Source organism: Meles meles, chromosome 6 (genome assembly GCF_922984935.1).
Source record: "Meles meles chromosome 6, mMelMel3.1 paternal haplotype, whole genome shotgun sequence".
Taxonomy (NCBI): domain Eukaryota; kingdom Metazoa; phylum Chordata; class Mammalia; order Carnivora; family Mustelidae; genus Meles; species Meles meles.
Genome location: NC_060071.1, coordinates 4,632,829 through 4,657,928, shown reverse-complemented (window position 1 = coordinate 4,657,928; position 25,100 = coordinate 4,632,829). Strand labels below are relative to the sequence as shown.

The 25,100-nt window shown below is 53.1% G+C and overlaps 2 protein-coding genes across 12 annotated transcripts in view; both read right to left on the bottom strand.

Annotated features, from left to right (window-relative positions):
- Positions 1-2,496: 2,496 nt before the first annotated feature.
- RPS17 (ribosomal protein S17) lies at positions 2,497-5,037 on the bottom strand. Its single transcript, XM_046007213.1, has 5 exons — positions 4,917-5,037; positions 4,500-4,651; positions 4,243-4,348; positions 3,766-3,831; positions 2,497-2,623 (listed from the first exon to the last, which is right to left on the bottom strand). The coding sequence occupies exons 1-5, from the start codon at positions 4,917-4,919 to the stop codon at positions 2,543-2,545; spliced, it is 408 nt and encodes a 135-aa protein (XP_045863169.1). The 5' UTR covers positions 4,920-5,037; the 3' UTR covers positions 2,497-2,542.
- Positions 5,038-6,807: 1,770 nt separating this feature from the next.
- CPEB1 (cytoplasmic polyadenylation element binding protein 1) overlaps positions 6,808-25,100 on the bottom strand; it is a 98,489-nt gene continuing 80,196 nt past the window's right edge. For 9 of the 11 annotated variants that reach the window (XM_046008847.1, XM_046008850.1, XM_046008857.1 and 6 more), the window contains 9 exons: positions 19,751-19,977; positions 17,787-18,039; positions 15,798-15,911; positions 15,417-15,521; positions 14,367-14,503; positions 11,719-11,917; positions 10,368-10,462; positions 9,753-9,833; positions 6,808-8,256 (listed from right to left, as the gene is read on the bottom strand). In XM_046008847.1, coding sequence (XP_045864803.1) covers positions 8,146-8,256; positions 9,753-9,833; positions 10,368-10,462; positions 11,719-11,917; positions 14,367-14,503; positions 15,417-15,521; positions 15,798-15,911; positions 17,787-18,039; positions 19,751-19,977 — 1,322 coding nt within the window. In that variant the 3' untranslated portion in view covers positions 6,808-8,145. The remainder of the gene's footprint in view (positions 8,257-9,752; positions 9,834-10,367; positions 10,463-11,718; positions 11,918-14,366; positions 14,504-15,416; positions 15,522-15,797; positions 15,912-17,786; positions 18,040-19,750; positions 19,978-25,100) is intronic. The other 2 variants (XM_046008849.1, XM_046008848.1) reach the window with 2 other exon arrangements.

The following is a 25,100-nucleotide window of genomic DNA, read 5'->3' as shown; positions in this document are numbered from 1 at the left end:
CGGCGCCGCCCTCCGGCTTCCGCCCGCGGTTCGGGAACGCGGCCGCGTCCTGCCCCTGCGGCGCCGGGCTCCGTCCTCGCAGGCGGCGGAGAGCAGCCCAGGAATCGCCACCGGCGGCCGCGCTGCTGGGCGGAGAGCCAGCGGACCGACTCCCTGCGCAAAAGGCCGGTGTCGGGTCCATTCACACATGCACCGCAGCACGGCCGGACTCCACGGCCGTCGGGCGGGGGCGTCTCGGACCCGAGCGACACGTTCTCAGCTCCCTCACGGGCTTAAAAAAAAAGCTTAACTTGCGTTCCTTTGCTCTCTGCGTAGGAGACTCGGGTCCCTTTTCTGTGTACGCGGTAAGTTATCCGTTAACCAAATAACCGAGGATGATACAGAAAAACGGGGCAAACATTACCTCGGAAGGCTCGGGAGCTCCGTCCGGCTGCGAAGGAGCAGCGGCTCCCGGACGCGGGAGGCGGGAGGCTGTCCGCTGTGCTTGTGCCGACAGCATCGCTGGCCTCGAGCCCCGCGTAAACCTGTGCAGAGCCGCGGAGCGCCAGGGCGAACCTGGCTCGCGGAGCCCGCGGAGCGTACGGGAAGTACCTGGTCGGCCCCGCCCATCCCCGGAAGGGCCAATCCCAGCCCCCGAGGGGCGGGGACTGGCCACGTGCTCCCACAGTTGCCGCACGAAGGTGGGAGGAGCACCTGTTTTCCAGACGGAGGCCGAGAAGCTCCCAGCCGGCTGGAGCCTAAAGCTGCTTCTGCGGGCCGCTCAGCTCCCGTGGGAGCCCGGTCCTGCACGCCTAGTCCGGCCCCAGGCCTTGGGGTGCGGGCCCGGCTCAAGTCCAAGGGGCAAGGACACCGCCTCCCCGTGCGGAGCGCGACAAACGTCACAGCGAGCTGCCCCGCTATGGCTTCACGTTTTACTCTTTCTTAACGACCTCTCATGCAGAGCCCAACCCTTTCCTCACCAATAATCAAAACCCAAGGATGGAGAGGGGGGCAGGAGGCACTTCAGGTTTAGAAGACAAGAATATTAGCTGGCAACGCCCCGACCCCGCACCAAGAGATGGAAACAAAAGTTTACTGTAATAAATGAGACAAAGCTGCCTCGTGGATTCAAAACATCATCACAACAGCATCTCCTCCCAATTACAGTGGGAAAGTTCACAGTGGAGAAACTCGACAGGTGCTCCTTAACCCTTACCCGAGCACAAAGTAAACACCGCAAGTGTGACAGGCTGACCCTGCGCCTCAGTTCCATGCGCCAGGAGCAGTTTCACTTCTGGGGGCTTCCTCCAGAAAAAAGCTGTTAAATCTGAGGAAACGAAACCACTCAAACTGAAGGACGTTCTACGTCAAGACAATACTTCTCAAAAATGTCATGAGAAGACCTGGAAAGGAAGCTGGAGGAACATGAACCCTAGGCGCGCGGTCACTCGGGGTGGGATCCCGGACCAGGAAAAAAGAACTGAGACATTGGGACATTAGCTAAAATCGATCATGGTTGGATCAACGTTGAATTTCCTGATTGTGAACACCGTACTGTGCTTTTTTCAAAGAATGTCCTTGTTCCTAGGAAACAGACACTGAAATATTTGGGGCAAAGGTCTTGCCTCTAACCTCAGCAGACCTGAGCAAGCGCATACACATATATATTTGCTCACACGTGTCTGCACACATACACTGAGTCTAAAGAGACTGGCACAAAATGAATTGGTAGATCTGAGTATTTGAAGTTCCTTGTACTATATTTGTAACATTTCTCTGAAGTGTTTTTCCATCAAAATTGTTATGCATTTTTACGCTGCGTGTTGTATCTGCCTCACAGACGCAGAGGAGCAAGGGTTCGGTCACCTCCTTGAAGTCTCCACACCCACGCTTGCGAACACGCCCAGCTCCACCATGGACAGAGCAGCAGATAAATGTGTAGATCACCAAGTGAGTAACAACTCCTCCTCCTTTCCCTCACTACTCAGGAACAGGCACCAGCCCCGGTCTCTATTTGACCCACAGCCTCAGCAGACCCCTAAACTCAGTGATCTATCCAGGATCCAGCCAGCTAGCAGCCCAGCTGTAATGACCCTCCCCACCCCCTCCACTCACACTTGCATCTCCTGTGTGCCAGGTCCTGGGCAAACACCACCCACCCAATCTCCCACCCATAAAGGCCAACCCTTGAACATGCGAGGAGTGTTAGTTACCCTTTCAGGACAGGTTCATTAGTCCAGACTGAGTGTATCTGGGAGAGGCGGAGGATCAAACACCCAGGGCATGCAGGGCAAGGAGGAAAGCATCTCCTGACTTCCACCTGCAGACAAGGTTAGTGCTCGGGGCCTGCCAGGACTAGGCAGGGTGGCTGAGCTCTCCAACACGTCTGTATGGGCACTGCCCAGAGGCCACTTACAGATACTCCCACTGCAGGGTGCTCTTCAGGATTTCTCCCTCGGGAAAGAACTCCTGCCCTGAGCAATAGTGGCACCCAACCCACACAGGACACAGGCAAGGTTGTTGTCCAAGGTTTATTGATGATATTACAGCACAGCAGAAAGATTCAAACGGCTCCACGTGGTGTTTTGAAATTCATCCCAACTGTAGGCTGAGTGACCTGCAGGTTGGACAGACTGCCAAAGTCCTGGAAAAACAACAAAACAGGTTCAGTGTGGCTATACCGGTAAGATCTATGATAATGTCCTATGAGCACCGCCAGGCCATGCCTCACCCTCCACTAGCTTCGGGTCAAGTTGGTGGGACCCTGCAGAATCCCAACAGGGGCCTTCTCCCTGCCCCAGAGAAATAAACTCACAAGGGAGCCTACCTGAGATCTGAAGGCACATGCACCCCAACAACTAGACGTAAGGGTGCTGTCCTGTACCCTGTTGGATGTCTACCAGCATCCTGGCCTCTATCCACTAATGTCTGCTCGTATTCCCCAGCTCCGACAACCAAACATGTTCAGACATTACCAAATGCCCTGAAGGTCAAAATCGTTTGCTTTGAGAATCACTGCTCTAGGCCACATTCAGTGTCCTTTCCTTCCCAGGCCTGACACAAGTAGGAAACATCACTAATGCAACTGTTAAGAGCCTGCCACATACCTGGAACTTAATATCCCTCCCATGTACCCTCGAAAACCAGTCTTACAGTTGAGACAGTAATGCTGCATTGAGGACAGTGACTATTTCTGGCGAAAATGCCCCACAGCAGACTTCAGCTATACTGGTGACATTTTTCTGAAGCTGGCTGGTGAGCACACTGCAGTTCATTTTGTTCACTCCCTTTCTGAATGTCTTAAACATTTCAAGATCATAAAGAAAAAACGAAGCTGCTTCAAGTCACTGTGTACTGGACTCCAAAGCCAGGCTACCGTCCCCGAACTGTGTAGAGCTAGAGAGGCCCCATGAAGACAGCTCAATCATCTGGGAAGCACAGAGAAAGCAGGGCACAGGTCTCTGGAGGGGTCAGCACGCACACAAGAAGTGACCGCCCGGATGGAAGGCACGAAAAATGAGAGGACAACCACAGAGGCAAGAAGCAAACAGAAGGGAGAGCGTCCTGGAAGCCATGGGAGAACAGCCACCGGCTCTGGGAACTCTCTTCCTGTGGAGGGCCTTCTCCCTCTTCCGTAACCAGCTGACCCCATTATGGAGGCAGCTGCCCAGTGGTCAGCAGTGTAGGCGGAAGGCAAAGGCAGCTCGTGTGGCTGCAAGAGGAGAAAGCTAGCGATGGTCCTCCACCAGGAACAAAGTCCTCCTGCAGGAACCCGCCAGCACTTACCAAGAGTTTCAACATTTCCTTAGTGTCAGGATCCACTTCAATGATCTCCTGATCCAGGGCCGAGACCTATGAAGAACAGGGCAGGCCCCCAAACGATCAGAGGGTCGTCTCTCCCTCTCCCCGCCGTTTCTCCAGGATTGTGCAAGCAGAGATGGAGGGGGGGATGCCCAGCAGCCCCCAAGGTGAGCAGCCTGCTGAAGGGCTCCAGGTCCCGGGCTGCCGTCTCCCGCTGCCCCCTCTGTAAGGCCCTCGCTGGCGCCCAGTCTGCAGAAGACCTCGGGCGGCGGCCGCGGCCCAGGAGTGCTAGGCTCCGGCAAACCACGACGCGCAGCACCAGGGGCTCTGCGGCAAGAGCGCCGGCAGGGCCGAGCGGGGCCGTCCCACGGGCAGAGGATTCTGGGGCACCCGCACTGGGGGCAGGGGGACTGCGGGTCGGAGACCCCTCAGACTGGCCGGAGGCGGACCCCGCGAGCTCACCTCGGGCACGTAGTTGTCCCTCCGTTCTCGCTCCTCCTCCTGCAGCTTGATGGAGATGCCCCTCACCGGGCCCCTCTGAATGCGCTTCATCAGGTGTGTGACGTAGCTGCGGGACACACGCCCGCCAGCCGCGTGAGCCGCGGCCGCCGCACCGACGAGGGCCGGCGCCCCGGGCAGCCCGCGCAAGCCTCGGGGCCGCACGCCCGCCCGCAGGGAAGCCCGCCGCGCGCCCCTCGCCGCCGGGCCCGCCGGCTCACCCTGCGATCTTGTTGCGGAGCTTCTTGCTGGGGATGATGGCGATCTCCTCGCACACGCGCTTGTTGGTGTGGAAGTCGTTGCCCAGGCGCGTGTAGTACTTCTCAATGATGACCCGGGCCGCCTTCTTCACGGTTTTGGTGCGGACGCGGCCCTGCGGGTGGGAGAGCACAGCGTCACCCGCGAGCCAGGACAGCCCTCCGACGGCGGCGGCGGGGTCCGCGGACTGGGGCTGAGCCCGGGACGGGAGGAGGGCCGGCCGGGCATCGCCGGAACGCGGGGCTCAGCGCGGAGGCCCACGACCCGCGGAAGCTGAGGCTTGGCGGGGCCCCGCGACCCTCCTCGAGGGCTGGGGGCCGCGGAAAGTAGCGGATGGAGGACGATTGTAGCGGACCGGGGCCTCCGGCCAAGATACCTACCATGTTGGCGGGTATAGTAAAAGAGGAAACAGGAAGCACAAGCGAGGCCTATAAAGCGCGGCCAGAAAGGCGCTTCCGGCTAACCCGGGACACTCAGAGCTGTCTCGGGCGCTCCACAGCGACCCCCGGCGCAGCGGGGCGGAAGTGCAGGCGGCCCGCGGCAATCTGGTGGGCGGGGCAAGCACCTGGCCCGCCCCCCGTGGGCGCGGCTGCCGCTCCCACTCCCGCTCCCACTCCTCTCCTAAGGTTCTGTCCGCCCGCGTCTCCTGCTCCTTGGTTCTAAAACAGGATCGTTTTATGTTCCGTAGACTAGAAGGGGTGCAGGTCTTCTGCACACGCCTGAGAGACGGAGGGTGGCTTTAGCGTCCTTGGGACGGCGATTCGGGAGCAAAGGTAAGGAGAAAGGGATGGTGCCCCGCCCAGGACCCTTAGCCTCAGGGACTTGCCTTTTCTAGTCCGGGGGAGAGGGGTGCCACTTTGAGAGGCTTATCCCGTTTCTTCCAAGTCTTTGCTCAAGCGTCACATTATCAGAGGGGCTTCTCCTTCTTTGATCCTTTTTTAGCATCACCATCCTTTTTAAGCTGCTTGCCATGGTGACTTGCCTTAGTTTCTCCACTGAGGATGAGCTCCAAGACGGGAAGGGCCGTTTTGCTTAGTTAGTCCCCAGGGCCCCCCATAAAGCAAGCTCTCAAACGTGGAAGCAGAGGACCAGGTTCGCCTGCAGTGCTCCCAACCATGGAGGTACCTCCTGGTGAGCTCCGTCTTCAGGCTGTTGCTGACGCTCCCATCCCCAAGCCAGGCCCTTCTGAAGCCCACCGGAGCAGACCACCCCTAGCATACCCTGCCCCTGCCCTCCAGCTCTGCTCCCGCCCCCTCCCCAAATCTGCTGAAGCAAGTCCCAGGCCCCCAGCTGACTTCAGGAAAGGCTGGCTGGCCAGGTTGCTGGAGTTAAGGGCCACCTGGCTGAGCCTCCCTCATCCCTCAACTCAGTCCTAGTCACCTTGGCTACTGCCGTCCGACTTGGAACTGATTGGGAATGGAAGGCTGGAGGACAGGAAGCCCTCTACCTAAAAGTGGCCCTGGCCAAGATGCGGACAGAGGGGAGGAAAGATGTCACTGCAGGAAAAGGAGAAAAAGCAGAGGCCGAAAGGGAGGATCACACTCCTCTGAGGGAGCTGCAGGCACGCGCTTTACCCACAAACTTCTGTCAAGCAGCTGCCAGCCGGGCCTAGAGGGAAAGAGGTCTCTCCTCCTTGACTGAAGGACTCCCCCACCCCCTCCAACAGTGAGTTCTTGTACCTCTCACCAGAATGACGCTTCGCTGTGCCAGGTTCCCTCTACCTCGGACTAAAGTGGAATCCAAATGATCAGTGCAGGCCCTGGGCCCAGGCACAGCCTACCTGGAAAGATCATCAGCCGACCCTCTCACAAATCCTGGGAGCCTATGACAGAGTCCAGAGTAACGGGGCTCTCTGAAGAATACCAGCAAGTGTATTCTCCCTCTCAGAGAGGAACTGGGTCAGCACAGGTGAGTCCAAGATGATGGAAAGCCTTCCCAGAAGGCTTGGGAGAGCTTGAGAACAAGTGGCCTGAGGAGCTGTGCCCCGAGTTTTTCCAAGCTGGGTCTGGGGCTTTGAGAAGCGTAAGCATAAAGGCTTTTTATGCTTGGATCAAAGCTACCCACCCGCCAGAGAGGCGTCTCCAAGATGCATTCGACCACGGAAGTGACCCAGAAGTACTTACAGGGGTAGGTCTCCCCATGGCCCCACCGTCAACCTGGACTGGAATCCCATCACAGAAAAGCCAAAGAAACACGAATTTTTACTCTCCAGTCTTATGACCCTGCGGCCCCCTGGCTCCCGCACCGCAGACACAGAGACAGAACGAGAACTCTGCTGCAACGTGTTTATTATGTGCCAAAAAAACTACACCACAGCTTACTCCACACATCTGTAGGAGAGTGCAGTCTTGCCTGCATATGCTACAATGAGGTAGAGACTTCACACACAGCTTCACGAAACCCACAGAGTAGCTGGGATATGCAACAATGCAACGGCAGCTCAGCAGGAGGGAGGGGTTATGACACGGGTTCTTTGGCACACAGCTTCCCAAAGAGGGGCAAGTAGGGTTTTTGTTTTTTAAAAAAAGAAGAAAGAAAAAGTCAAGTTTTCAAATTCCAGTAGCATTTCAGTGACTGCAACTGTTGCTTCATACACTTCTCCAATGAAAGAAATAAGGGAAGGGTACTTGTCCCCTCTGAGAGAAAGGGCTCCTGTGAGCCTTCATCTGCCCCCACCGAAAAGCAGCCCTTTTTTTTTTTTAGCTCAGTTACAAAAGAAAAAAGTCCTGTGACTTTGTGATTAAAAACTTCTATCAACCCTCCCCCCCACGTAAGTGCAACTTAAGAAGGTGCCATGAACCATTTAAAACTATACACAGCAGCCGCTCAAATACCGCTTATCCGGTCCAGTTTCAAATCCAAAAAAAAATTTTTATTCTTGGTTGCAAATGCCTTGATTTGCAACTGTGAGAAACAGTGACCAGCAGTCCCCCAGACACAAATTTGCTATAATGTTAAAAGCTGCCAGGAAAGAAAAAAAAAAATCTCTTGTTCCAAACGACTTAAAAACTGTTTTAAGGAGTGTAAAAAGGAACCGGTAAAAACCCTCGAGCGTAAAATATGAAATATGATTTTGGTTTAAATGAAGAGCAAAGTCTCCTTGTTGTTTACAGTAAAAAACACCAGCTGAACACTCAGTTTATGCCGTTCAGGTGGGGGTTAAATAAATGGAAAGGCACTGTATGGCAACTGCAAGAATGAAACCGAGACCTGCGTATCACCACCATCAGTATTGCAAGGAATGTAAAAAAGCGCTTTTAATAAATAAACCTAGATGTAGGCATCGTGTCAATACCTTCCGGACACGTAGTTCTTTTTTGCTTTTCATCGGCAAAATGAGGAACTAAAATCTGGGAAAACTACAGAGTCGCTTGGAGGGTAAGCCAGAGTTCCTTGCCCTGGCGCACCCCCTGAAAACAAAACCCGACAGAACTCATTGTGCGTTAATTAGTGCAGAAACAAAGACAGATTCAGCAAGTGCAAAGGTGACTATGATTTTCCCTTGTCCTTGGGAAGCCAGCTCCCTGGTCGCCAGGGGCAGAATGGTGCAGGCAGCGGCCTGACCTGCCAGCCTTGGGCGCCACAGGCCACTGGGCACGGCCAGCCCCTCTAGCTGGCCTCTCGGTTCTTCTGGTTCCGCATCAGGGGGCTGTGGTGGCGCAGGCCTTCCATGCTGTGCCGCCAATGCCAGCAGCTCCGGCAGAAGTACTTGAAGCACGCCTGGTCGGGGGAGAAGGAGGAGAGAAGCCGCACTGTTAGCACCAGCGGCGGGGGGGGTGGGGGGGTGGGGGGGTGGGGGGGGGGTGGGGGGTTGCAGGAGCCGCCCACCCGCTCAGCTGGAGAGGGAGCAGGGGTTCCTGGCAGCCTCCATGCAGTTAGAAGATATGGTCTCGGGGAATATTCTCCCCACCTCCCACCTCCCCCCGACCCCGCCCCGACAGAGGCCTGACCAACAGCGGCAAACCCACTAAGTGCCCACCTCAAGCAAACGTGCTGGGCTCCTACCATGTACAGAGATGGGGCCGGCTCCCCGCACTCCCTCCTACCACCGGGCTGCTCGTCAGGTCCCCTGCCCTGCTCACCTCCTACAGAGCAGCTACATCATACGGCTGCTAATTTGGGAGAACATTCAAAGAGCTGCTCACGTCCTAATGCTAGGCATGCTGCACTGAGAGGAGGCAATGGGGTGTGCACCACAGTCCCGGTCCTACCTCTGGCTAGCGGTGCTACCTCAGCCAACCCACCAGCCTTTGAACAGTTACCTGAGCATGGGGGTCGTCTGTGAACAACAGGGACATGCAGGAGTCTGCTAGAAGAGGCTCGTGAGAGAGAGACGTGTTCTGGGCTTTACCTAATAACCTGAATTTACTCACACACCCCCCCCCCATGGAGCCTCCGGTTTAACTCTTCCCTGCCTGAGCCTCTGGCGCTCCGCAGTCAGCAACACTGCAGAAAAACCAAGCATGGCTGACCACTAGTGGCTGAACAGGCCCTCCCCAAACCTCCCCGAACTCTCGTCCCAGTATGGTACCAGGCCAGCCGCACGGACACCCCTTGGAAACACTGCCCAAACACACCCAGAGCCGCCCTCCCTGCCACCCAGGAACATTCAACAGAAAGCTCCTGCTTCCGACAACAGTGGAGAGAACCAGGTACAAATATCTGGGGTCTGGAGGCACACAAGTGAAGAAGGGGTCCTCGAGGAGGGGAAGACCAGTGGAGAAAGGCCTGATTAGAACTACTGTGCCCAGGGACACCTGGGTGTGATTCCAGAGTCCTGGGATCGAGTCCCGAGTGTGGCTCCTTGCTCGGTGGGGAACCTGCTTCCCCCTCTGCCTGCTGCTCCCCCTGCTTGTGTGTTCTCTCTCTCTCTCTGACAAATAAATTAAAAAGCCTTAAAAAAAAAAAAAAGAAAAGAACTACTGTGCATGGCTCACAGGTGCTGCTAACCATACCCACCCAGGTTCCTTTCATCCGCAAAGACATCCTGTTGGTGGTCACACCACCATCAAGGGGAAGGGCAAGGTATCAAGACTCAACAAGCTTTCCCAAGGGCTTGTTTCCCTGGTCTGACCATCAGGGAACATGACTGCTGCCTCCTTCGTGCTTTCGTAGACAACCCCAAGAGCACCAACCTTCTAGGGACAAACGCAGCATGACAATTTTTAATTGAGGGCAGGGACTTCCTAGACATCTCAAGTACCCAGGGGACTCACCTGATCTCGACAGAAGAAAGGACCAGGCTGAGAACTGCAGATATGACACAGAGAATCCTCTAGGTAGGGGTCAATCTGCACCTACACAATGTGAAAACAGGAGAATGAGCACTCTTCTCGCCAGGAGGCCAGATGGGCCAGGAGAGAGGGGACATTACTGGGGTATACACAGGAGTGCAGGAGGTCTCGTTTTCAAGGGGAGAATTACGGGCAGAGTACAAACAGAGTCCATCGAGGACAGATGCGCACACACGAGGCCAGGCTGGCAGGCTCCAACACCATCACCGCGTCTGCACGGGTTTCTCAGCACATCAGTGCCAGCATTCCATCACCCGGCAAAAGGTGTGTTCAGAGGATACACGTCAGGTTGGAGAATGGGAAGCCAGGCTGCCCAAGCAATGCCGGTCAAATGGCCAGTGAGCGGAGACCCCTCCCATGCTGAAGAGGCTCCACGGTTCCAGCTCCCCTCCCTCCTGAGCCTGCCACCACCCGGCCACGCCCAACCCCAGCCTCACGTGGCCCACTCCCTGCGCACCCCCAGCAGGGACGGCTCCAGGCCCAGGCCTGCCCTGGGTAGTGAAGACCCAGAGTAAGGGTACAGACCAGCTCACTCACCTTCTTGGTGAACTTCGTGGTTTTGATCTCCACAAAAGCAGCACTGACTGCTTTCAGGTAACTGCGTTGGTTATTGAAAGTCACACGGCCAGACCCTAGGAACAAGAGAACAAACCTACCTTCTAGCCAGATTCTCCCCAATGCTACTTGTCAACACTCGGGAAACCCTGGCTCTAGAAACATATGGCTGTCCGACAGACACATTTAAGACACTTATGGAATTTTTAAGTCTTCGAGTAGCCACACCGAAGTGAAAAGAAAGTGGTGGAATTAACTTTTATAATATAATTAATTACACCCAATATATCCCAAATATTCATTTGAACACATGGCACTAGCCATATTTCAAGCATTCAGCAAGCCCATTTATTAAACCGTGTAGTTCCGTAGACCACAGTGGCACAGACCACTCAGGAACCAGGAAGGATCTTGCTGACAGAGATGGGGCAGGCAGAGACTCATGGGGTGCAGGCAGATGCACAGGCAGGGTTAACACCGGGGACCAAGACGCAGAGAGAACACCCCTCCGAAGGGACGGCAGCAGGCAAACCCCTCCTGGCCTGGAGGCACTCCGGAGATGCAGCAGGGAAGCCAGAACAAGACTCCTCCTGCCCAACGCTGCCTCTGCCCTGGAGCCTCTCCGGTCCCTGTTCCCAGCCTGCAGTGCAGCCCTGACGAGTACACGGAGGTCCTTCCCGACCAGACTCGGGTGGGCAGGCAGAGTAAGCACCTGGGGAGACGGGTTAGCCCTGCCTCGATCACACAGTTCAGGCCCTGCTCCACCTCCAAACCCCACCACCAAGATTATTCTGCTACGGCTGAGGAATGAACCTCCTTTCTCAGGGGGCTGACCAAACACCCAGCAGTGAGGGCCATGGACTCCCCTCAGTGAGGACAGCACAGGCCATGAATACACTCTGCTGCCCGAGTCACCCGGCGTTGTCCTTCAACCTGACCTGGTCTCTGACCCTAGAGACAAGGCCACTTTTCAAGAACTCTTAATTGAAAAACAGGCACGTTCAGGGAGGTCCTGGCCTTTTAATGAATTGTTGTTGTTGTTGATGATGCAAACTGGTTTGGCTACGAACTCTGAGCTTCCAAAGTTCCGGTCTCCCCACCACCTCCTGTGACCTCCTACCACTTTCCCCCTTTCATGGGCAGTGGTGGGAGAGCGGAGGGTGCAAGCGGCGGTACCCATGGCTTATCTAAACAATGACACTGTGCTGCTGGTGGATGCTGACCTGCAGACCTGGGTCAGGTCTCCCTCTCCACTCCCATGGGAAGTATTACGATCTCGGTCTAGCAAGGTCCCAGGGGCCACCAAGCTTTCCCACAGAAGTGGGACACTTACCAATGGGATACTTGTGCTTATCTGTGTCAATCCCAGCATACACCACTCCACCAAATAGGTCGTTCAGGATGGCTGCCAGGGCCTCGGCGTTGAGCATCCCATGCAGAGCACCGACAAACACCGTCCTGCTGGGGTCGAGTCTCTGAGATGGGCTTCGGACAAAGTTGCTGTCAGCCAAGACCCAGGGGATCACCTGCACCTGGAAACCACCCAGAGGTGTGTGAGCCCTGGCAGGGAGCCAGAGAGACCGGGTGTAGTGTTGCGAGGCACGTGCCCGGCAGTGGGGGCACGGGTGTGCTGCCCAGTCCCAGGTACCCAGGCGCTCAGCAGCCACCCCACCGCAGTCACAGCTGGGTTTCACACAGTCTGTGTGTCCGAAATGGGGAAAACAAGTGGGACAGCAGCCGCTCATCCTGGAGAGCAAGCACTAGGCTATGGTTCCAGCAGAGGACCACAGAGCCACCAAGAGCATGACGTCCTTGGTGCAGGAAAGACTCAGAGACTGAAGGAGAAGAAATGGAAGGACAGAGGGTGGGGACGCTCAAGGTCCCGTGGGGAGACGGTCACCGGCCCAATGTGCGCGCAAGCAGGCCTGTGCCAGGGACAGTGCGAGTGACTGGAGACAGGCAGGGTGGACAGCTCACAGGGCAGTGTCACGGCACAGCAGGAGCTGTGTCCTTTGCCCCATGAGTCCCTTGAGCCTCAAACAAAATCTGGCACAGCAGGCAGAGTACTCCATGAGGAAATGCGCTGACAGATGACTGGTGTTTTTGGAAAGTTGGTTCGTGAAGATCCAACAATGACAACACCAAAAGTCCCGACACGGGAAGAGATCTGAGACCGAAGCTACAGCTGAGATGACCTGGAGGTCCCGGGGACACTGGGCACAGAACAGGCCAAGACCAAGAAGATTCTTTGACAGAGGAGGCTGCACAAGTCAGACCACCTGCCTGGTGGGACAATGAGGAGTTGGGGCTGAGGGGGTCCGGGCCTGGAAGACCCTGGCATGAGCACCTGACGCCAGTTACCAGGGAAAGCTCATTTCAGGGGAAGATGAAAAAGCCTGTGTTGTGTTTTCCACCCTCATGGGGAGAAGTATCACATCTTGGCCTACATCCCAGGGGCCAGCAGCGTTCCAAGCATTCTCTTACACTGGGTGCAAGAATCTAGGATGACAAGACATCCCCAAGAAAGGCCCCACGGAAAGGTGGGGCTCCAGGAGGACATGAGACTGGAGAAGGGAGTGGAGCAGAGCCACAGGAGTGAGTGACGGAAGTGACAGGGAAAGAAGAGAAGAGAGTCAGTACTGAATGCCCTGGTAGCAGGGAGGGGACACAGGAGAGGAGAGTCTGAGAGGAAGAAGAATCAGGACAGCCTCAAGCCAGCACATCATAGACCAATTGCAAGGTGCAGAGGTGGGGACAGGAGATAGGGAGGGGCCAGCAGGGGCACTGAGCCGGGCCAGGGGCCTGGAGGATGGCCAAGGCAGCCCCTCCCCATGAAAGCGGGGACAGGGATGATGGAGCAGGTTAACCAAGTCCCGGAGTGTAACAAGGTGGGGGAGCTGCACGAGCCCCACACAGCAAGAAACGGCAGCCCCCAAGACCAGCTTACTGTGCCACTAACAGTGTGAATTAACATGAGAAAACAGCGATAAAGAACCAGGCTTGTTACTTGGATTATTTTATTTTAAATCCAATGTGACCAGCTCGATAGTGTTTTTCCCCCTTCACCCTACAGATTTTAACCGACTACTTCCAGGAGCAGTTTCCAGTCCATAGGGAAAATGAGCCGGGAGCAGACCTGCCACATGTCCCTGCTCTAACGTGCGCACGGCTCCCCCGCTCCGAACAGCCTGCCCCACGACCAGGGAACCCGCGCCAGTACGGCATCACCCCCGAAGTCCATGCTTTGCCTTAGGGCTTAACCTCGGCGCCTGCTGCACTTTCTGGGAGTTCTGATGACAGGATCCCCCCACTGGGGTGACAGCTGAGTGGTCCCAGGGAGCTACAAACCCCCAGTGCTCCACCTATGCCTCCCTCCCTGTTCCAGCAACCTGGCAACTGCTCGTTTTTTACTACAATAGCCATTTCATGTCCCCATCTTATAGATGAGGAAATGAAGGTTCAGATACGGTAAATATCTAGTCCAGTATCGCAGAAGTGATGTTCTCTGGAACCAGACTTTTAAAACGACAACACTGATCTGAGCACAAAACTTCTTTTGACCATTGGCCAAGAGGGTCTCTGTGGATGGTGTGGGCTAAGGAGAAGTTCACCCACCACCCACTGGGAGGTCAGGAGGCACAGCCTGAGGGCAGGACTAGGGAGAAACAGCTATAGATTAGCAGTTAATTCCGAATACAGAAAGCTGCTGTTTTCTATTTCATTTCTAAGACCAGATGTTTGGGACAGAGACATTGGCTGGAAAAGGGGCTGGGACATAGTCTGATCTCCACAGGCAGGAGCACACATATGCCGGTAAGGCCTGGAGGTTGGTTGCCTTTCTACTGTAACAGAGTATTTTGTTGTCCTTACTGTAACACGGGAGGAATGCTCTCCCACAGTCCGCATAGTCGCCTACCCCGTGAAATCCACTGCCTCACACGCCAAGCACCCCGGCCCAGAGAGGACATCGTGCGAACTCACCTCCTTGCAGCGCATCCTTCGGCTGGACATCTTAAAATAATATTCGCTCAGACCATCTGGGCTCAGCGGGTCATGAGAGCAAGCCTGAAGCAAGGCCCGGACAGACTTCTCTAGTTCGAAGACCAGATACACATACCCTATTTCCAATAAAAGGAGGAACACCATTAACATCCCTGGGGTGGTTACTGCTCAGCCTTGGTTTTGTAGTAGGGGGTTTCTTCCAAGAGAAATGGCCTCGTGTGTAAGACATGTCTGTCCTACTCCTGGAATGTCTTTCTGAATAGAAGCACTTGCCAGGTTGGGTTGGGTGGCTGGGCCAAGGGAGGGAGAAGCACACTGTCTCCCACCCAAGGGAGGGAAAGGCCAAGGTGGGACACAGGATCTCATCATAACCATACGATGAACCATATGGCTCTTCATCCCAGAACACACAACACGTTCCAGTTAGCAGAGCCAGGCTGGCCTGGGGCAGGGAGGATGACAGGTCTGTGGCCAGTCTGCCAGGGCAAGGACGTATTGCTTTAGAAGCCTAGTTAGAGCACTGGTTCGGTTCATCGGAACACTTTCGGTGGAGACGGGGCAGAGTGAAAATAGCACCTTTCTACAGGGAGGGGATCTCGTTTCAGACCAGTAAGGAATTAGATGCTTGGTCCTCATTCCTGCCAACTCCAAAGGGATCTCAGAATTAGGTCAGGCAACAATGTAACTGGGCAAGAAAGGCAGGCAAAGGAAAGCTTTTCGAATGCCTCAGTTAGAGAGGAAAGTAGCTGCCGGGGTTCAGGTTTGAAGGGAAGTGCACAAGGAAGTTGACCACAGCAAGACTCACAGGCAGCCCCGACTGCAGTGTAAGTAAGTGTGGACAGATGGGACGTGAGCTCAAGGAAGCAGAGGGCGTGTGCTGGGTTGGAGAGGAGTGCCAACAGCTGAAAATTCTGTGCCCTGGAGTGCCCAAACCATGTTACCAGCATGCAGCTGGGCCAGCCCAGCATCCCTCAGTGCAATTGCGTACTAGGGAGGGGAAAAAAAAAGCTCCTACCATGTCTGTATTACCTTTAGGCATATTACCTTTGGGAGGACACCGGGGGTGCTTGCCATCCTTACCAGGCCACTCCACACTCAGAGAGCCAAAAACACGGAAGGTGTTAACCAATCCAGCTGCAAGAAGAGGGAAAAGGATGGCAGAAGTGCTCTTCTCCCAGACTCGTCTCCCTTACCAACAACTCAGAACTGACCCTGGGTCTCCAGTGACAAGTGTAAGCACCAGACACAGAAGCAATACATGGTCTACAAAATGTACCCCTGCCCTCACTTACTCCTGATACCCCGAGCTCGGGCCCCACTTTTCAGCCCTGGCCTCAAGTCCAAGTTTAATGTTCTTGAGACAAGGCCCACCTTCAGTGCTCAAAGCAGCGGGTCTCAGAGGCAGCTCACCTTCCGTAATATCCCAAGGAACACCTCCTAGGAACACCTTGCAAGAGTAGATGGGGTTCTTGTAGTTCCGGGGAGGAAGCTGGCCACTCCAGGTACAGGTGGCTTCATTCACAGCTTTGGTAGACAACAAAGGGAGAATTGGGTCAGAGGATCAACAAAGTCACTGCTCTTTTCTGGGATGAACTTATCCAGGAAGAATGAGACAGGCCACGGTCCCAGCCTGGCTGCCTGGGAGGACATCCATGAGTATTCTGAAAGGCAAGAAACCTTACAACTCATCAAACCAGTCAGCTTGGTGTGACAACTCTAAATCACTAATTCTGTTGCCACTAGAACACAGAGGAAGAGCAAAGCAGACGTGTAGGGTGAAAATGATCACAACCCAAGCAATTTTCAAACACGTGACGGATAAGCTAACCACAAAGCTGTTTTATCTAGTCATGGCTTACAATACTAATTTCTAATTACTTTAAAATCAACAAAGCAATTCCGTTTACAATGTCCTATATGCTTACTGATCCAAACTGGCCTTCTCCCCGGATGTTCAAACGAAGAGCATACACTACTGTTTCCCAGTCTTCACTCTGAACTCAGTCACAGAAGTCAGGACACAGCCAGTAAAAACCAGCAAGAGCAGCCCAACAAGATGAGAATGTCTCCATTGTTCCCCTCCTCAGAACCATGTCCTATCACCGCCAGAGCGAGCTTCCCGGCACCTGAACAGACACTGGGCCGTTCTTGATGCCAATGCTGTGAGATAACAGATTTTCCCCCCAAACACCCCGCTTCCTATTTATACCAAATGCAAGTCTGTCTAAACCCACTGTGACATTTCTCTGACTCAAACAGCTCGTTAAGGAACCCTTCTTGCTGTACAGAGTAGAAACCATCTTCTCTTTGGCCTGTTCTGAAAACCTCTAGAGGCCTCTCTGTTCTTGGCGACCAGCTTGGCCTTTAGCCCGTCTCAGTCTGTTCCTTTCCAGATCAGTGGGGACTGGCTAGTCCTTGCCCATTTTAGTCCTTCAGCCCTGGGGCAGACAGCCAATGAAGCCAACCATCACGTCCATCCACGACAATGACATGGAAGCTCATTCCTTAAAAGGCACAGGCCCAATGTGTTGCTACGCCAAGAACTTGGGTACCATCAGCAATATTTTGCAAACAAAAACATAAATCAATATAATGGCCTCATCCAAAAGCAAGGTAATGTCATGTCACAGGCAAACAACGGCACCAGTATGAACAGGGATTGCCAAAACCATTAAGCGAACAGCATGGCAGAAACAGCAGGGGAGAATGAGATCAGGTCCGGCTCTGTGATGGGAAAGATGGACAAACTGAAGCCTACAGAAACCAATGGATGGAGACACTGAACATTCACCCAGTCTTCAACTCCAGAACCTTAGGAGAGTGGTCAGTGCAATTCCCTAACGCTTCGGTAAACAACCTACCAAGACTCCTTAACTTCCAAATACTGGTAATAAGATGAGGAACAGATTCCATACGTGTTGAAGAGAATGTAATGATAAAACCTAAACGCTCCTGAGAGACCAGGACATCCCTTACCTTAGAGGCTGACCCAAGGACCACCTACCCCACAGTACATCCCTGAGGAGACCAGTCAGAGAGCCTCAGGGAAGAAAGCTCCAGCATGGGTTGTGTCTGACCCATCTCTGAATTAGAAAGGGGAGAGGCAGACACAATCCTGGACATCGCTTCCAGGGTTTCTCCTGAACACACCGACCCGTGAAAGAACCAAAGCAACCCGTGCATGGCCAGTGTCCATGGGAGAGCACAACAGAGAGGTGGGTCCAACTCCATACCGGCACAGCCTCTTTCCTCTCTGCTCGGCCTCAGAGAAGTTCCGGAGTTTGTCCCACTAGCGCTTACTCCGCGGAACGGACCAGAGACAGTTCAGCAGTCTGAACTAAGGTCACGTACTCGGTGTGGCCAGAGCGAGGCCCCAGGCATGGCCACGGCCACACTCACCTGCAGCTTGCCGGTGCAGCCTGGCCTCTCTCTCGATGCTGAAGGGGTCTTTGGGAGCTTCCAGGAGGTCCCAGGACGGCCACACAGAAGCCCCCGGCCATCTCTTGGATGCACTGGTTGGGGACGGGCTGACGGCAGCGAGAGCAGCTTGCTCTTGGTCCATCCGGGACGCAACCCCCATCTTTAAAGGGTCTCTGGGACCACCGCCCGTCAGAGACAGGAAGGGCAGGGGAGGGGAAATACGAAGACTTGACTAGGGGAGGAAAAAGGAAGATGCAAGTTTTTAAAGGACAGCTTTATTATAAAAGTAATAATCACAATCTATATAGAAATTATACCATTTACCTCCAGTATTTTCTCTTATGCATTTTCTTCCTATGCATTTTTTATTAATTGTCCTTACACTAAAATTTAAACAAATCCTTTTTCCACTTTTTTTTCATATTCCCAGGCAGTCTTCACAATCATTTTTAATTAATTTATGATAATCTATTTAGGGAACAAGCTACATTTCACTAACCTACTCCCCTACTGTTTAACATTTAGACGCATTCCAAGTTTTCAGGATTATAAATACAAATTTTAAGGTATACCTTCTTCTTGCTTTGTGTGGCCTTTTTTTTTGGTCCAATTCCTAGAGGTAAAAATGACAAAATGCTTTCTAGGAGGTTCTGCTTTCTGTCAGAAATGTATGAGATTGTGGGTTCCACCATAAGCCATGTCAAGGCTCTATATTTTACTAACTTAAGTGGGTAAAAACGATACATTATCAAAAAAAACCACAAACTATTTGCTCAGAGTATTTCCTAGAAGTTCAAATACTGCCTCTATTTCCCTCTTCCGTGAGCTATCTTCCCACAACCCTTCATCAAATAACGCTTGGGGTTGGGTATCTGAGAGAATTCTTCAACAAAATCCCAAAATATCGAAGCTAGTTATGTAGTAAATTTCCAAGACTGAGCCCCATCTGAATTAGCACAGGCAGAACCAGAAGCATCTAACCCCATTTTACAGGGGAGTCAACTACAGCCCAGACAATCCAAGGGACCTGCTTCTGGTCGCTGTTTTGGAAACACAGCCCAAACGGATAAAACCAACAGGCAGTGGAACACCAATGCCAGCTTTCGTATTCTAGGACAGGCTGACAGGACACCAGGCAGGTGCTAAAAGGTCACAGGATGGACGGAAACTAACCACGTCCAGCACGACCAGTCCGGGCTACAGAGAAGAGGGTAGAAGAGCAGCCGTCGTGCGCACTCAGCCGTGCGCTGGGGAGGGGGAGGGGCACAAGGCACCTGAAATCGTACTTGATTTGAGGATGATTTCTCCCTGCCATTCCCATGTATGTACCCCCCCACCATCCCTTGTCTATTCTAATCCACCAGCCAAGTCTCCTCAGCGCAGGTGCCCCTCCCGTCACACATGGCTGTGGACAAGAGGCGTGTGGTCGCGAATTAACTCTGAGGCAAGAGTTCGCAGATTCGTCGTGGCCTCACACGGAGAAGTGACACGGGTCAGTAAGAACAGGAGCTCCAGTCAGTCTGACTGGGATTAAAATCCTGGCTCTGATCATCACTAATGTGATCTGTAAAATCTTCACTTAGAAATCTTGAGAGAATACATGTCAAGGTATGTGAATGGTACTGTTTCAGAGCTAAAGAAAACCACCAAGCAGGTCAAGAAAGAGAACAGTGCAGGACTCCCATAATAACTTTTGAAATTAACTCTTTCTCAAAGTGCTTGAAGTAACTTGTAAGAGGAGAGTCTACTGCTTGGGTCCTGAAATGTACCGCTCAGTGAGCATACACGGCATCGTCTCCTCCGTGGAGGAGGAAGTTTCTCAGCACGTTCCCCGTGGCCTCCTCAGATTCCGTCATTCCGCCTCCCGCCAGCACTCTGGCGGACGCGCTTCCCACGGCAGGCTCACTCGCCCTACCCACCTCACGCCCTGACAAGCTACGTACAATCAAATCCGAGAGATGATCTGATCCAGAACTGAAGCCACTGGTGTCTGAGTCAGAGGGACTGCTAGAACGGGAGTCCAAGATGGGCCGGGTGTCCAAGCGGGATCCTCTAACTGACGGTGCTGGGAACTTGTCCACCAAGTCAGATCCAAGGGGGTCCAGAGGCAGGAAGCTCAAGGGGGGTTTCCCCAGGACGTTGCCAAGTGGGTTATGGAGCATGCTCAGTACTAGGAAGAAAAAAAAATAAAGACATCCCATGACCTCTTAGTTTTCTTCCCAAACAACAGTCCTTCCCTTTTTCCCCACAGCTGCCTGAGAAGATACACAAAGGCACCATCACAGAAGCACGACAGAACCACGGGGAGAGTGCAAGGAGCCGAAGGATGTCCCAACACCGACCATGCCCCGTCAGAGGCAGCTCCAGGATGGCTTTCTGAAGACCGGAGTTCTTGCTGCAGCAACAGCAGACTGCTCCCGCCACGCAGACTTAAGGGGCAGTGCCAGTATCTGGGAAACTGTGCCGGCAGGCCTGCTCATAGCCGCTGTTAACGCTGGACACACACGTCTTGCGGCCGTAGGAGACACCTTCAGCCCAACTAGGAAGCCCAAACCACACTCCTTCCTTACTGCCTGCCAACAGGTTTATTCGAAGAACTCCCACCTTTCTAACAGTATCTAGCTACACTGCAGAATTTCATGTCACGCCCCACAAGTCTGGTTCAACAGGAGCACACCGTCTCTTCTGCAAAGCTCCCTCGTGCAAAGTTCTTGCCTGCACAGACTCCCTCCTATTCCCCCCCGAACTTCAGACACTGAGGATGGAAGCGGAAGGACAGTGAGTGTAAGCCCACCTGGCTCAAGACAAACCGGGGCTGGAACCCTAGGTCCGACACTGCCTCTCCGTGGCTGTGTGCTCGGTGAAGCTCGTGGAGTCCCCGTTTTCTCCTAACATCTTGAGTGCTGTATCAACTATTTCATAGCTTTGTCAGGAGGGTTCGACAATTAAGACAGCAGATGGAGAGTGCTCAGCAGAACAGTGCCCGGCAACACAATAAATACTTAAATACCAAACATCAAGAAAGAGTGAACCAAATTAAGAAGAGGTGAGGGAGGTAAAGCGAAGAAGGGGACAATATCTTTCCACCCTTGGCCTTGAAGACATAAGGAGTCCAAAGGAAAACATGTCTTTTACCCACGAGGATAAAGAATAAAAGGGCTTTGCCAGGGAGCATGGTGGTATGAAGCCTCAGAAGAAGCGTTCACCTGATACCGTTTCCATCTAAAGACAGAGGAAAATGTCCGCCTCAAGATGGCTGTGAGGTGAATCCAAAGTCATATGTGTCTGTGTCTGCGAGTGTGTGCGTGCACGTCTGTGTGTGTGGAGGGGTGAGCGTGTGCACACCACCGTGTGTGTCCATGTGTGTGGGGTTGTGCGCACACCCGTATCTGTGTGTGTGTCCATGTGTGTGGGGTTGTGCGCACACCCGTATCTGTGTGTGAGTCTGGGTGGGTGCATGCACATCTGTGTCTGTGTGCAGAGTCCCTGTGTGTGTGTATGTGCAAGTGCGCGCGTGCACGGAGAGGCTCAGTAAGTGGTGGCCGTGCCCGGCTCCCCACCCCAGGTCACCGAGTGACACACAGGTGGCCAGAGTTGAGTGCCAGCTGCAGACTGTGCGGCATCCCAGGCAACAGGCAGAAGCCTCTCCTGACACACAGGCCAAGTGAAAGCATACTTTCAGGGCCGCACGCACACACGCCATTCACGACAGAACGCGTGTGCCAGAGAAGACCAGCCCACTTTCCTGCAGCCGAAGATGAAGATAAGGCGGGCGGATCTTCAACTTTGCAAGCACAGGGGATACTGTGGATGTGTGTGTGTGTGTGTTATGCTGGTAAATATATCCTGGACTCACCAGAAAACGGCCACCCCAGTCCCAAGCAGAGGTGCCACTCTCCATTCCTACCACATGGAAGAGCGTTTCAGTCCCTCCACGTGGCAGCCACCACCGGATGCGCTCAGCCAACCTCATTCTAGCCGATCGGACACGTGTGTGTGCGGGGTGGCGGGGGGTGGAACTGCACCAGCGACAGCAAGGAGTCTGTTAGTTTATCAGTTTGTTTGTTAAGAAAACATTCTTTTAACTAAGGCCTTTGAAAGCCATTCCTAAGCACAGCCCATAGTTGTTTAACGTAAGTGTCCCTCAATGCCGGATTCTGACATTCACCAGAAATAATCCTCGTCAAACTTGTGTGTCTGTGTCTGCGAGTGTGTGCGTGCACGTCTGTGTGTGTGTGGAGGGGTGAGCGTGTCTGCACCACTGTGTGTGTCTATGTGACACACACAGAAAAGCCTCCTGACAAGGCCCTGTGTCCTCGCAGCACAAGATCCAAGCCCCCGAGCTCATGCCCTGAGAAGGCTGGGGGTTGCCGACTTACTGGAGCTCCTTCCTGGTACTGCAAAGCCTGGCATAAAAGATCCATGAGAACAGCAGCTCGTCCCCACCGGCCTGAACCTGGTCCCAGCGCCCCGGAGGCCGCACATCCCCCACATGCTACAGAAACAAGCGTAGGCACTGAGTAACAAGGGAGCAACCACATCATACACAGCTTCGAAAACCAAGTTCGGGGGGACAGACTTCACGGTGACGGTACGAGGGGAGCAGCAGAGGCGGCTGACAGGACGGCCCCCTGCACCCGGGGCCCAGCCGAGAGACTGTGTCTATGCTCGACGGGCCACTCTCTCCACACAGGACCCATAGAGGGCTGTGAGGGAGGAACTGGGACAAGAGCTGCAGGGGAGGCGGAGGGCGGGTCACAGTGTCGACGGACAGAAGCAGGTCGGTGCGGTGGATGCAGACGCAAGCCAGCCATTTCAGTGTGCTGACAGCTGCAAGAGGGACGAAGGGGCAGACAGAAGACACAGGAGGGGCTGGGATGGTGAACACTGAGCTCTGAGGATGGCAAGACACAGGACAGGACCAGCCGTGGGCTGACATGGAATGTGTGGAGCCTGAGAAGCTGGACAGCTCATCCAAAAGGATATTAAAGGGACCCATGGTGATAACTGGGCCTGGGGTTAAAACAAGCAAACGAATCCTGAAATCCTCAAAGAAGGAAAGAACGGGAAAACTGGAAGGAACAAAAGGAATGGCTGAGGTAAGTGGCAGATGAGGCCTGGAAAAACGCTCTCTCTCACTTGACAAAGCACACTGGGGAGGAAAAGCCCCCAGCAAATGCACAAGTCAGAGGAAGCATTCCCCAGGGAAAGACAAGACAGGACTGTGTGTCAATCCTAGAAAAGGGTACAGTACTGTAGGGAGCCCCAGAAGTTGTCAAGGGAAACACAGCATAAAGCAGCGAAAAAAGCTCAAGAGAAGGTAGCTGGCCCAAAGGGTTTGTGTCTGGGGACCTCGAGGACGATAAATATGGGCTACAGTAACTGTCTTCGCCCAAGGTTTCTTAAAAACAAGTTATTTGGAAGAGTCAAAAAGCAAAATGGGTGCCCCTGCGACCACTCTTCTCATTGACATTGGCTTCTGTCCACTACCGTGTTGGTATTTCTGCTCGCCAGCCACAAACTCACCCACCTCAACTAACACGCATTTTTTTTTTTTTTACCATGCCTGCAAAGATATCCTAAGACTCTGTCAAATTCCTGTGTCAAAGCTAAGGATTATGTCTACGGCACTCCTCTCAATGTGATAATAAGCCTGTCTAAAAAGAAAATGGCATGACAACCCACGTTGGCCACTAATGAACGCACTTCCTTAAGTGTCCATGGTTCACGGTCAATCATCTGTTCTACAGTTTGGACCAGGTTCAACCAAGCTCCTACCATCCACTAACAGCAACTTCTATTTCTTGCACACAGAGCATGTGCCAGATGCTCTGTGAGAAGCACTTTAGGAAAGTAATCTTCACTAAATCCGAAGCGGTGAGTACTAGTACCCCATCTGAACAGAAGAGAACCCAAGGCTCAAAGGTCAAGCGCTGGGCGAAGTAACAGCTAGCGAGTGACAGGATGGGTCCCAACTCCTTCTGATTCTGAGCTCTATCTTCTATAATGCACCATTCACTAGCTACCTTTTTTTTTTTTAAATACCCAGGACTTTACATCTTTTTGTCTTCATGTTCTCGACAACTTCTATTCAAATTCCTTTAAGGCCATCAACTACTGACAAAGCTCTCACACCTACCAAAGGTCAGTGCCTTGGGATCTACATCATCCAGGCCTTGAAACTTCTCTAGGGCCTTGCCACTGTAGGAACTCATTAAAAATGCATCGTGGGCCCCACTCCAGACCTACGAATTCAGAACCTGCATTTTGAACAAGATCCCCAGGAGGATTACGTGCACATTAAAGTTTGAGAAGCACTCATCTAGAAAAACCTGAGGCTTGCTACATCAAGCTTCTCATCAGTTCCCCTCACCACACCCCAAAAGCCTTTCATGTCGTCATTTCCCTTGACTTAAAGACTGTAGGTTAAACACAGCTCTTACAGCATAATGGCAACTAATACTTAAACTAACAAAAGCACGGGGGCTATATAGAACATTTCCCAAAGAATCTGATCTCTGAAAACATTGGTGGGGTGGGCAGTGGGGAGTAGGGAGGAGAAAGGAAGGTGATAATAACCAGGAGCAAAGAAGACACAAGACTGGTACAGAGTGCGGTAATAGTTTCGGGAAAAACGTTGACTAGAGCAAGCTGAATGTCGTGAAAAATATTCAGGACAGCTGGAAGACTTTGTAAGCTCATGATGGGCAAAAACAGAGGGAGCTAGGGCCTACTACTTAAAGCAGACACCGGTTAAGAGACAAGGAGAAGTGCCACAAAGGACACTACCGGGTCACACAACAAAACCGGACCACGAACAACAGTTTAACGAAAGTGTTGTAGCAACTTTGCGTTGACTGGAATTGAGAACGTCTGTTATGTAAGAACATCTCTGTTCTTAATGGGTCAGGAAGAACTTAGAGACAGAGAAAAGAGGACACGCAAGTGATAAAGGTAAGTGCCAACAATAGGAGAATCCGGATAAAAGAAATACAAGTATTCCTTGTGTAACTTTAAGACTTTAGTAAATCTGAAATTATTCCCAAAGTTTTTTTTTTGTTAATGACATGAAGGAAAACTAGTCAATTCCCATTGGACTTTCTCTGCCTCTTGCAAGGTAACTGGATCTAGCCCAAAAAGGAGAATCAAGCACAAGAAATAGGGCCTAGAGTCCCCAGCGGGGGCGGTGGGGGGGGGGGGGAGGGTGATAATTAAGTACCTTTCAAGCCTTAGCCTATAAGAAGAAATAATCTTCTTTTAAACAAGCCTTTTAAAACCTCAGAAACATGTGTA